At 51.8% G+C, this 13,919-nt stretch overlaps 1 protein-coding gene across 7 annotated transcripts in view; it reads right to left on the reverse strand.

Annotated features, from left to right (window-relative positions):
• Positions 1–3,209: 3,209 nt before the first annotated feature.
• The window catches only part of NDRG4 (NDRG family member 4), a 230,300-nt gene continuing 219,590 nt past the window's right edge, over positions 3,210–13,919 (reverse strand). For 6 of the 7 annotated variants that reach the window (XM_063945839.1, XM_063945837.1, XM_063945833.1 and 3 more), the window contains 4 exons: positions 12,362–12,397; positions 12,195–12,246; positions 8,418–8,456; positions 3,210–5,952 (listed from right to left, as the gene is read on the reverse strand). In XM_063945839.1, coding sequence (XP_063801909.1) covers positions 5,798–5,952; positions 8,418–8,456; positions 12,195–12,246; positions 12,362–12,397 — 282 coding nt within the window. In that variant the 3' untranslated portion in view covers positions 3,210–5,797. The remainder of the gene's footprint in view (positions 5,953–8,417; positions 8,457–12,194; positions 12,247–12,361; positions 12,398–13,919) is intronic. The other variant, XM_063945834.1, reaches the window with a different exon arrangement.

Below are 13,919 nucleotides of genomic sequence, written 5' to 3' on the forward strand. Positions count from 1 at the left end.
ATTTTTCTTCCGTCAGTGATTGTCATTGTGGGGTGGTCTTCTGTATACCGGCGGTCGGGCATACCGACACTTATTTTCCCTCGTGGGGGTCCACGACCCCCATAGAGGGAGAATAAAATAGTGTGGCGCGCTACCGTGCCCGTAGCGTGGCGAGCGCAGCGAGCCCGCAAGGGGCTCATTTGCGCTCGCCACACTGTCGGTAAGCCGGCGGTCGGGCTCCCGGCGCCGGGAGCCCGACCGCCGGCCAGCCGTAGTGAACCCGTCATTGTGTAATTGCTGATTTTTCCTCTTTGCGGTTCCCTTCCTGCCCATTTACCATCCTCCTACCCTTTGCAGTGGACTCAGACATCCTACTACTGGGGATGGGGGGATTTGGTGACCCCTAGTTTTGCTGAATATGTGTTGCATAATGTTGATCCTGCTAATGTTCAATGTAAGCTAAAGACGCTACTTGGGAAGAACTACCCGTATCTGTCACTGGTCATCTTTACCCCTTTAGTACAGCCGTCTAGCCTAAACATTTCTGTTTTCCAGCACTTCTATGCTTTAATGTTGGTCTAAGGCCTCTGGGGGCCCTGTGAAGACCATGCTCCCCAACAGGGCACTAGTAAACTGGTTTTGTTTCTTTACAATGGTCTTAATGCACGTTTCCTACCATGGGATATATTTACTAAAGTTTGATTTGGAATTAATTTTATGAATAAAAAATAAATCGACTGAAATAGATTATAATCGCACTGCAAAATCCCTTAAAAAATCCCTCATTTACTAATAAATGATTTTGCATTTGATGTTCAAATGGAATTTGATTTTAGATGATTTTTAGAAAGGATTTTGTGTTAAGTTTATGAAATCCCTTCCAAAAATCAAACCTCAAATCACCATTCAAATCGAATTCAAAATCAAATAGAACTTCCTCATTGCTTCCTATTAGCCCAAATGTATCACATACACACTAATTAAAGGGGAAGCTTTCTCTTCACAGTTTTATACATGAACACCTAACTGAAGGTTCCAATTTTGTGGTTTAAAAAAAAAAAAAAATACAGCTGAAAATAGTTGTCAATGAGCATACTTTATCCCTAGTCTGCCTACTTTCCTCTTTCTTTGCTCACAGTCAGTTGTTGGTAACAAAACCTCTACCTGTTCGCGGTGTATTGCATAATCTGGGGGGAGTGGTTTATTTAATGCATGATTATGCAATAGACAGCAGCAGAGCACAATATCGGATACTTTTGCTAGATGATACTGTATAATAATATGCCTCCCGATTTAACAACCTTGTTGTAAATAGCCCAAAAGGTGCATTTAGTTATGGATATAAGTTGTTACACTTATGCTCAGCTTGAGCTTTCTGATCTGACAATGCAGTCACAAGCCAAGAGCAACAGCCATAGCCTAAATCGCCTGTTAGGGTATGGGAAGGGGAAAATGAATTAAAACAATATAGTAACAAGTACTATTAGCTGCATAATTAACACATACAGGTAAATTACCCAACAGCCATTTCTCTGGCATTTGACCGGTCTAAAATTTTGCAGTCAGGCATGAATTGCTGAGGACGTAGGCATCATGACATAAACCAGGATAGCCAATCACAACGATCATGCTTTATAGTTTTGCATCACAGACCACCTGCACATTCATGGAATAGGTATGATGTCTATTTGGACACGTGCAGTATGTTGCTCTGATTGATGCTCCTGGAATCTCTCAGTCAGGTGGTGATTTGCAGGTAGGTGCACAGCATAACATAACCTTGAGAAGCCATTATTCCTACAGACCCACTGTCTCACAGGGTTCACTACGATCTGCCGGCGGTCGGGCTCCCGGCGACCAGCATACCGGCGCCGGGAGCCCGACCGCCGGCTTACCGACAGTGTGGCGAGCGCAAATGAGCCCCTGGCGGTCGCTGCGCAAGCCACGCTACGGGCACGGTGGCGCGCTACGCTATTTTATTCTCCCTCCAGGGGGGTCGTGGACCCCCACGAGGGAGAATAAGTGTCGGTATGCCGGCTGTCGGGATCCCGGCGCCGGTATACTGTGCGCCGGGATCCCGTCAGTCGGCATACTGAATACCACCCTTCTCACATGCTTTTGGTAATTTCAACAGTCATCACCATCAATTTCCTACCAATAGAATGGTGTTTAGAAGCTCAAATCCAATGTCTCTCTTTATTCTATTCATTTGGGGATTTGAAGTTCGATATAGAGTTTGATTTCAAATTGATTTGCAAATCGAATTTTACTAAATGAGGGGATCCTATATTCGACTATGGGAAAATATTGCAGTTTTTCCGAAATTCGATTTTGAGTGGGATTTGAGTTGAATTTGGTTTTAGAATCGATTTGACATTCGATTTTGCTTTTAGAAAATCTCCAAAGTCTAAATCGAATGGAAATCAAATGTCAAATCTTTCAAAACTGAACAATAGTAAATATACCCCCAGATGCACTGAGAAGATTAGCCTGGGTGTTATTACTGATGAGCAGTGGGGGCAGATTTTACACTATGCGCCTTATTCAGCGTTGTTAGCAAGTTAGCAATTAGGGAAAACCATGTGCAGTGCAAGTGGGGCCGATGTAACATGTGCAGAGAGAGTTAGATTTGGGTGGGGTGTGTTCAAACTGAAATCTAAATTGCAGTGTAAAAATAAAGCAGCCAGTATTTACCCTGCACAGAAACAAAATAACCCACCCAAATCTAACTCTCTCTGCACATGTTACATCTGCCCCACCTGCAGTGCACATGGTTTTGCCCAAATGCAAACTTTTTTGGTTTGCTAACAAACCTGAATAACCACCTATATCAGAAATGCCACCCCTTGTGCCAGACCTCAACAAGGATCCTACATCATATGCACAGAACATATGAGGCAAGGAGCAATATATATCTCTAACAGGTCTAAAGTATAAAGGTTATGCTCTAGACCTGATGGTGTCCTCAGAGAATCCTGAGCTCGGCGCCATAATCGCCTGTAGTAACACGGATTGCTGCTGGCAGGTTACAGTGACTTTACCACCGTGCATTACACAAGCACTATACTCATGTACTGTATTCCTGACTGTACGCACACTGCCAGCGTACACCTTGTACAACGATGGTCATTATCTTGTGTCATCTCAGTCACTGGAACCCATCCGTACCACACTCTTCTCCAATCATCTCCGTATCATGATGGACCAAAAGCAGAAACACAGGAAATGTGCAGATTTTAGTATTTTATTGAGATTGTTTGAAGTCTTCCATTACTGTCATGGAGGATCTGTAATGATGGCTCAAATGCAACTACAAGCATCCACCACCGCAATAGACAAGTATCCCTAAATATAACATATATGATTACAGAATTACTGCGCACACAGACAGGATCCATTAATTGTAAGGTAACTGGGGAGCGCACACGCCTAGATGTATTATGTATAGATTGGAAGAACACGCAGATGAGAGATGGGGAAGGGGAGAGACGTCGAGATGAGGGAGCGGAGGAGACAGGACACGGCGGTAAATTAGGGACTTTTATCTACACGGATGAACCCCCTCTGTTCTGTGTTCCTGTGTGGCTCCTCTCATGCTGAAGCCACGGCCTGCACTGCTTACCACAACGCATGCCAGCAGTCCTGTCGCTGGGCTGAGATGCTCTGCACATGACCTCTGTGACCCATCTGCTGGAATCTGATAAATTATATACAACGCTACCGTCCAGCTTGCGGATTATATTCACCTCTCTGAAAGCCAAGTCCCCCCTACCATATTATACACGTCAGTCAGACCACTACTCAGCTTCAAAGTAATACTGTATAACACAACCCTGGTCAGTATGGAGCAATCTCCACTCAACTCTAACACTGCACACAACTCTCTACAATATCAGCAGCAAGAATTTACTCTGACCCACAATAACATTCTCCCATTGCTGGTATGTGGTATCTAGTAGGTGCTCCACAGACCTTCAGACCTTTACATTACAGCAGGAAAAGTCACCCCTGTGTCCTGCTACAGCTTCCAGCTCAGAAACCGCCACACGTCTATAGAGAAGGACTGTACTACCCCCTTACTCTGTACAGTCACCCCTGTGTTCTGCTACAGCTTCCAGCTTAGAAACCACCACACGTCTATAGAGAAGGACTGTACTACCCCCTTACTCTGTACAGTCACCCCTGTGTTCTGCTACAGCTTCCAGCTCAGAAACCACCACACCTCTATAGAGAAGGACTGTACTACCCCCTTACTCTGTACAGTCACCCCTGTGTTCTGCTACAGCTTCCAGCTCAGAAACCACCACACGTCTATAGAGAAGGACTGTACTACCCCCTTACTCTGTACAGTCACCCCTGTGTTCTGCTACAGCTTCCAGCTCAGAAACCACCACACGTCTATAGAGAAGGACTGTACTACCCCCTTACTCTGTACAGTCACCCCTGTGTCCTGCTACAGCCTCCAGCTCAGATATCACCACACATCTACAGAGGCGAAGGACTGTACCACCCCCTTACTCTGTACAGTCACCCCTGTGTCCTGCTACAGCCTCCAGCTCAGATACCACCACACGTCTATAGAGGACAAGGACTGTACCGCCCCCTTACTCTGTACAGTCACCCCTGAGTCCTGCTACAGCTTCCAGCTCAGATACCACCACACGTCTATAGAGGAGAAGGACTGTACTACTCCTTACTATGTACAGTCACCCCTGTGTCCTGCTAAAGCTTCCAGCTCAGATACCACCACACGTCTATAGAGGAGAATGGCTGTACTACCCCCTTACTCTGTACAGTCACCCCTGTGTCCTGCTACAGCCTCCAGCTCAGATACCACCACACGTCTATAGGGGAGAATGGCTGTACTACCCCGTTACTCTGTACAGTCACCCGTGTCCTGCTACAGCTTCCAGCTCTTATACCACCACATGTCTATAAAGGAGGACTGTACTACCCCCTTACTCTGTACAGTCACCCCTGTGTCCTGCTACAGCTTCCAGCTCAGATACCACCACACATCTATAGGGGAGAAGGACTATACTACCCCCTTACTCTGTACAGTTATCCCTGTACCCTGCTACAGCCTCCAGCTCAGATACCACCATATGACTATAGAGGAGAAGGACTGTACTACCCCCTTACTCTGTACAGTCACCCTTGAGTCCTGCTACAGCTTCCAGCTCAGATACCACCACATGTCTATAGAGGAGAAGGACTGTACCACCCCCTTACTCTATACAGTCACCCCTGAGTCCTGCTACAGCTTCCAGCTCAGATACCACCACACGTCTACAGAGGAGGACTGTACTACCCCTTACTCTGTACAGTCACCCCTGTGTCCTGCTACAGCCTCCAGCTGAGATACCACCACACGTCTATAGAGGAGAAGGACTGTACTACCCCCTTACTCTGTACAGTCACCCCTGTGTCCTGCTACAGCCTCCAGCTGAGATACCACCACACGTCTATAGAGGAGAAGGACTGTACCACCCCCTTACTCTGTACAGTCACCCCTGTGTCCTGCTACAGCCTCCAGCTGAGATACCACCACACGTCTATAGAGGAGAAGGACTGTACCACCCCCTTATGTACGGTCACCCCTGACCCTGCTGGTCTCACATGAAATCACAAGTGGGGAGCTGGAGGGCACACACCAGATGCAAGATGAATACTGTCACTCTGGTTTTTGGTTCCCCAAGAAACGCCAGACGCTGTTTAGAGGGGTGGGATGCAGGAAGAAAAACCAGTAAAGAAGAGATGGGTAATGGGTGGGGAAGAGGATGGTAGAGTAGGGAAGAAGGTGCTGGTCCACAGGCATTCAGCAGGACACTTCCATGGTGTGGTTGATCTGCCCGATGCCCTCACTGCTTTCTGACTGAGTGCAAGGCCGAGGTCGACTTCCATCCACAGAACTAGTGCTGGTGAGAGATGCTGTGCGGGAACGGGCCAGCCGAGTCATACTAGCCGAGGGCACTGAGGGTACAGAGATGGGTGAATAGGTCATATACAGGGCACAGTCAGCAGCTGCACATATAACACTCAGTAAACTGGATTCCCATAAGCAGCTACAGAATTCTCCCTCTAACATGGGCGATTCTGTTACATGTTGTGGTCGGCATGTGGGGTACTAAGGAGGGTAAGAGGCTAGCATGTGGTGAACTAAGGAGGGTTTGAGGCCATCATGTGGGGTACTAAGGAGGGTTTGAGGCCAGCATGTGGGGTACTAAGGAGGGTTTGAGGCCAGCATGTGGGGTACTAAGGAGGGTTTGAGGCCAGCATGTGGGGTACTAAGGAGGGTATGAGGCCAGCATGTGGGGTACTAAGGAGGGTTTGAGGCCAGCATGTGGGGTACTAAGGAGGGTTTGAGGCCAGCATGTGGGGTACTAAGGAGGGTTTGAGGCCAGCATGTGGGGTACTAAGGAGGGTTTGAGGCCAGCCTGTGGGGTACTAAGGAGGGTTTGAGGCCAGCATGTGGGATACTAAGGAGGGTTTGAGGCCAGCATGTGGGGTACTAAGGAGGGTATGAGGCCAGCATGGGGGGAACTAAGGAGGGTTTGAGGCCAGTATGTGGCGTACTAAGGAGGGTACTGGGCCAGCATGTGGCGTACTAAGGAGGGTAACAGGCCAGCATGTGGGGTATTAAGGAGGGTAACAGGCCAGCATGTGGGGTATTAAGGAGGGTAACATGCCAGCATGTGGGGTACTAAGGAGGGTAACAGGCCAGCATGTGGGGTACTAAGGAGGGTATGAGGCCAGCATGTGGGGTACTAAGGAGGGTAACAGGCCAGCATGTGGGGTAGTAAGGAGGGTAACAGGCCAGCATGTGACATAATAAGGAGGGTAACAGGCCAGCATGTGGGGCACTAAGGAGGGTAACATGCCAGCATGTGGGGTACTAAGGAGGGTATTAGGCTAGCATGTTGGGTACTAAGGAGGGGAACAGGCCAGCATGTGGGGTACTAAGGAGGGTATTAGGCTAGCATGTTGGGTACTAAGGAGGGGAACAGGCCAGCATGTGGGGTACTAAGGAGGGTATGAGGCCATCGTGTGGGGTGCTAAGGAAGGGAACAGGCCAGCATGTGGGGTACTAAGGAGGGGAACATGCCAGCATGTGGGGTACTAAGGAGGGGAACAGGCCAGCATGTGGGGTACTAAGGAGGAGAACAGGCCAGCATGTGGGGTACTAAGGAAGGGAACAGGCCAGCATGTGGGGTACTAAGGAGGGGAACATGCCAGCATGTGGGGTACTAAGGAGGGGAACAGGCCAGCATATGGGGTACTAAGGAGGAGAACAGGCCAGCATGTGGGGTACTAAGGAGGGGAACAGGCCAGCATGTGGGGTACTAAGGAGGGTAACAGGCCAGCATGTGGGGTACTAAGGAGGGTATGAGGCCAGCATGTGGGGTACTAAGGAGGGTAACAGGCCAGCATGTGGGGTAGTAAGGAGGGTAACAGGCCAGCATGTGGCATAATAAGGAGGGTAACAGGCCAGCATGTGGGGCACTAAGGAGGGTAACAGGCCAGCATGTGGGGTACTAAGGAGGGTATTAGGCTAGCATGTTGGGTACTAAGGAGGGGAACTGGCCAGCCTGTGGGGTACTAAGGCGGGTATGAGGCCAGCATGTGGGGTACTAAGGAGGGTATGAGGCCATCGTGTGGGGTACTAAGGAAGGGAACAGGCCAGCATGTGGGGTACTAAGGAGGGGAACAGGCCAGCATGTGGGGTACTAAATAGGGTAACAGGCCAGCATGTGGGGTACTAAGGAGGGGAACAGGCCAGCATGTGGGGTACTAAGGAGGGGAACAGGCCAGCATGTGGGGTACTAAATAGGGTAACAGGCCAGCATGTGGGGTATTATGGAGGGTAACAGGCCAGCATGTGGGGTACTAAGGAGGGTAACAGGCCAGCATGTGGGGTACTAAGGAGGGTATGAGGCCAGCATGTGGGGTACTAAGGAGGGTAACAGACCAGCATGTGGGGTACCAAGGAGGGTATGAGGCCAGCATGTGGGGTAGTAAGGAGGGTAACAGGCCAGCATGTGGGGTATTAAGGAGGGTAACAGGCCAGCATGTGGGGTACTAAGGAGGGTAACAGGCCAGCATGTGGGGTAGTAAGGAGGGTAACAGGCCAGCATGTGGGGTATTAAGGAGGGTAACAGGCCAGCATGTGGGGTACTAAGGAGGGTATGAGGCCAGCATGTGGACATAGGATAGAGATGACGCAGAATGGGTTGGGCCAGTGAGACACCACCGCTCTTCTCATGGATACAGCCCACTGTCTGACGCTCACCCTGCATGTGACTGGGAGCACAGGGACGAGGGAACAGGACTGGCAGCCCAGGCACAGCGATCAGAGGTAAGATACAACAGCCAGGGGACCATGCAACATTCATAAGGAATCAGCAAACTGAGGAGCCGGGAAAGGTGTATGGGGATACCTGCACTGGCACTCTGTCTCCGATCCTTCAGGGAGGCAACTTGGGGAGAAAGACGAGGAGAGAGAAAGGGACGCACAAAGGGGGGGACATAAAAATCCAGTAGAGGGTTGTGAGGAAAGGAATTGGGGGGAGACAGGAGACATAAATGTAACATTGAGACAACAGGTATCAGAATAAAAAGGCGACAAAGAGATAAGAGGAAGACCATGGTAGGCAGCATGCAACGTGAGGGGGTACAGAGGACAGAGATATATGGACAGAGATGATCAGGGGCAGGACCATGGTAGGCAGCATGTAACGTGAGGGGGTACAGAGGACAGAGATACATGGACAGAGATGATCAGGGGCAGGACCATGGTAGGCAGCATGCAACGTGAGGGGTTACAGAGGACAGAGATATATGGACAGAGATAATCAGGGGCAGGACCATGGTAGGCAGCATGTAACGTGAGGGGGTACAGAGGACAGAGACACATGGACAGAGATAATCAGGGCAGGACCATGGTAGGCAGCATGCAACGTGAGGGGGTACAGAGGACAGAGATACATGGACAGAGATGATCAGGGGCAGGACCATGGTAGGCAGCATGCAACGTGAGGGGGTACAGAGGACAGAGATATATGGACAGAGATAATCAGGGGCAGGACCATGGTAGGCAGCATGTAACGTGAGGGGGTACAGAGGACAGAGACACATGGACAGAGATAATCAGGGGCAGGACCATGGTAGGCAGCATGCAACGTGAGGGGGCACAGAGGACAGAGATATATGGACAGAGATAATCAGGGGCAGGACCATGGTAGGCAGCATGCAACGTGAGGGGGCACAGAGGACAGAGATATATGGACAGAGATAATCAGGGGCAGGACCATGGTAGGCAGCATGCAACGTGAGGGGGTACAGAGGACAGAGATACATGGACAGAGATAATCACGGGCAGGACCATGGTAGGCAGCATGCAACGTGAGGGGGCACAGAGGACAGAGATACATGGACAGAGATAATCACGGGCAGGACCATGGTAGGCAGCATGCAACGTGAGGGGGCACAGAGGACAGAGATACATGGACAATGATAATCACGGGCAGGACCATGGTAGGCAGCATGCAACGTGAGGGGGCACAGAGGACAGAGATATATGGACAGAGATAATCAGGGGCAGGACCATGGTAGGCAGCATGCAACGTGAGGGGGTACAGAGGACAGAGATATATGGACAGAGATAATCAGGGGCAGGACCATGGTAGGCAGCATGCAACGTGAGGGGGTACAGAGGACAGAGATACATGGACAGAGATGATCAGGGGCAGGACCATGGTAGGCAGCATGCAACGTGAGGGGGTACAGAGGACAGAGATACATGGACAGAGATGATCAGGGGCAGGACCATGGTAGGCAGCATGCAACGTGAGGGGGTACAGAGGACAGAGATATATGGACAGAGATAATCGGGGGCAGGACCATGGTAGGCAGCATGTAACGTGAGGGGGTACAGAGGACAGAGACACATGGACAGAGATAATCAGGGGCAGGACCATGGTAGGCAGCATGCAACGTGAGGGGGTACAGAGGACAGAGATATATGGACAGAGATAATCAGGGGCAGGACCATGGTAGGCAGCATGCAACGTGAGGGGGTACAGAGGACAGAGATACATGGACAGAGATGATCAGGGGCAGGACCATGGTAGGCAGCATGCAACGTGAGGTGGTACAGAGGACAGAGATATATGGACAGAGATAATCAGGGGCAGGACCATGGTAGGCAGCATGCAACGTGAGGGGGTACAGAGGACAGAGATATATGGACAGAGATGATCAGGGACAGGACCATGGTAGGCAGCATGCAACGTGAGGGGGTACAGAGGACAGAGATATATGGACAGAGATGATCAGGGGCAGGACCATGGTAGGCAGCATGCAACGTGAGGGGGTACAGAGGAGAGATATATGGACAGAGATAATCAGGGGCAGGACCATGGTAGGCAGCATGTAACGTGAGGGGGTACAGAGGACAGAGATAATCAGGGGCAGGACCATGGTAGGCAGCATGTAACGTGAGGGGGTACAGAGGACAGAGATATATGGACAGAGATAATCAGGGGCAGGACCATGGTAGGCAGCATGCAACGTGAGGGGGTACAGAGGACAGAGATACATGGACAGAGATAATCACGGGCAGGACCATGGTAGGCAGCATGCAACGTGAGGGGGCACAGAGGACAGAGATACATGGAGAGAGATAATCAGGGGCAGGACCATGGTAGGCAGCATGCAACGTGAGGGGGCACAGAGGACAGAGATACATGGACAGAGATAATCACGGGCAGGACCATGGTAGGCAGCATGCAATGTGAGGGGGTACAGAGGACAGAGATACATGGAGAGGGAGGTACAGAGAGAATGAAACAAACACTAATTGTTACACACAAAATCCAAGACACTTCCAGAAGGAGACAAGTGTGTATGTAGCCACAGACAGAGACAGGGACACATGAGCGTGAGAGACAGGGAGGCAGGTGGTGTCTATAACGCTTCTGTACTGCTATACACACCACAACACACTTTACACACATAACAGTTCACACTCCGACAAAACACAAAGTGATAGAGACAGCCGGCGCCCTGCAAGCACACACTCCAGGTACAGCCGGCACCCTGCAAGCACACACTCCAGGTACAGCCGGCGCCCTGCAAGCACACACTCCAGGTACAGCCGGCGCCCTGCAGGCACCCACTCCAGGTACAGCCGGCGCCCTGCAGACACACACTCCAGGTACAGCCGGCGCCCTGCAGACACACACTCCAGGTACAGCCGGCGCCCTGTAGACACACACTCCAGGTACAGCCGGCGCCCTGCAAGCACACACTCCAGGTACAGCCGGCGCCCTGCAGACACACACTCCAGGTACAGCCGGCGCCCTGCAGGCACTCACTCCAGGTACAGCCGTCACTCTGCAAGCACACACTCCAGGTACAGCCGGCGCCCTGCAGGCACACACTCCAGGTACAGCCGACGCCCTGCAGACACACACTCCAGGTACAGCCGGCGCCCTGCAGGCACTCACTCCAGGTACAGCCGTCACTCTGCAAGCACCCACTCCAGGTACAGCCGGCACCCTGAAGGCACCCACTCCAGGTACAGCCGGCCCCCTGCAGGCACACACTCCAGGTACAGCCGGCGCCCTGCAGGCACACACTCCAGGTACAGCCGGCGCCCTGCAGGCACACACTCCAGGTACAGCCGTCACCCTGCAGGCACACACTCCAGGTACAGCCGGCGCCCTACAGGCACACACTCCAGGTACAGCCGGCCCCCTACAGGCACACACTCCAGTTACAGCCGGCCCCCTACAGGCACACACTCCAGGTACAGCCGGCCCCCTACAGGCACACACTCCAGGTACAGCCGGCGCCCTGCAGGCACTCACTCCAGGTACAGCCGTCACTCTGCAGGCACAGACTCCAGGTACAGCCGTCACCCTGCAGGCACACACTCCAGGTACAGCCGGCGCCCTACAGGCACACACTCCAGGTACAGCCGGCCCCCTACAGGCACACACTCCAGGTACAGCCGGCCCCCTACAGGCACACACTCCAGGTACAGCCGGCCCCCTACAGGCACACACTCCAGGTACAGGCGGCCCCCTACAGGCACACACTCCAGGTACAGCCGGCCCCCTACAGGCACACCATCATTTACCGTACAGACAGCGAGCTGACACCCTCATGCACTGGAGTCACAGTTACACAACCTATAGTAAATGTGCACTTACTGTATCCCATTCCTTGGAGGAAATATTTAAATGCTTCTGTCAGCTTGCCGGGCTATGACAGAAACACATCATTGTAATACTGACATCATATCACCAATGTAGTGACACATTTGCACGTGTAGTGTAAGGCACAGAATGGGATGGATGTGCCACAGGGAAACATTTACCTGGGTCACCTGGGGAAGTCCACCAGAGTCAGCCATCTGCGAAAGAACAAATACAACATTAATGCATGGACTAATGTGATACTGGTGATAACAAGGTATTGGAGGTAGATGTAATGTGGCCCCATGAATCCCACGACTAACCTGCTCACCCTCTCTAGCCCCTAATTGTCTACTATTAGTAGAGTGATGGAGGAGATGCATGGTATGCTGGGAGACCCGGGTATGGTGATGGAGGAGAGGTATGGTATACTGGGAGACCCGGGTATGGGGATGGAGGAGAGGTATGGTATGCTGGGAGACCCGGGTATGGTGATACAGGAGAGGTATGGTATGCTGGGAGACCCGGGTATGGTGATGCAGGAAAGGTATGGTATGCTGGGAGACCCGGGTATGGTGATGGAGGAGAGGTATGGTATGCTGGGAGACCCGGGTATGGTGATGGAGGAGAGGTATGGTATGCTGGGAGACCCGGGTATGGTGATGCAGGAGAGGTATGGTATGCTGGGAGACCCGGGTATGGGGATGGAGGAGAGGTATGGTATGCTGGGAGACCCGGGTATGGTGATGGAGGAGAGGTATGGTATGCTGGGAGACCCAGGTATGGGGATGGAGGAGAGGTATGGTATGCTGGGAGACCCGGGTATGGGGATGCAGGAGAGGTATGGTATGCTGGGAGACCCGGGTATGGTGATGCAGGAGAGGTATGGTATGCTGGGAGACCCGGGTATGGTGATGCAGGAGAGGTATGGTATGCTGGGAGACCCGGGTATGGTGATGGAGGAGAGGTATGGTATGCTGGGAGACCCGGGTATGGGGATGGAGGAGAGGTATGGTATGCTGGGAGACCAGGGTATGGTGATGGAGGAGAGGTATGGTATGCTGGGAGACCCGGGTATGGTGATGCAGGAGAGGTATGGTATGCTGGGAGACCCGGGTATGGTGATGGAGGAGAGGTATGGTATGCTGGGAGACCCGGGTATGGTGATGGAGGAGAGGTATGGTATGCTGGGAGACCCGGGTATGGGGATGGAGGAGAGGTATGGTATGCTGGGAGACCAGGGTATGGTGATGGAGGAGAGGTATGGTATGCTGGGAGACCCGGGTATGGGGATGTAGGAGAGGTATGGTATGCTGGGAGACCCGGGTATGGGGATGGAGGAGAGGTATGGTATGCTGGGAGACCCGGGTATGGTGATGCAGGAGAGGTATGGTATGCTGGGAGACCCGGGTATGATGATGGAGGAGAGGTATGGTATGCTGGGAGACCCGGGTATAGGGATGTAGGAGAGGTATGGTATGCTGGGAGACCCGGGTATGGGGATGTAGGAGAGGTATGGTATGCTGGGAGACCCGGGTATGGGGATGGAGGAGAGGTATGGTATGCTGGGAGACCCGGGTATGGTGATGGAGGTATGGTGTGCTGGGATACAGGATATGGTGATGGAGGAGAGGTATGGTATGCTGGGAGACCCGGGTATGGGGATGGAGGAGAGGTATGGTATGCTGGGAGACCTGGGTATGGTGATGCAGGAGAGGTATGGTATGCTGGGAGACCCGG

This window comes from Pseudophryne corroboree, chromosome 11 (genome assembly GCF_028390025.1).
Source record: "Pseudophryne corroboree isolate aPseCor3 chromosome 11, aPseCor3.hap2, whole genome shotgun sequence".
Taxonomy (NCBI): Eukaryota; Metazoa; Chordata; class Amphibia; order Anura; family Myobatrachidae; genus Pseudophryne; species Pseudophryne corroboree.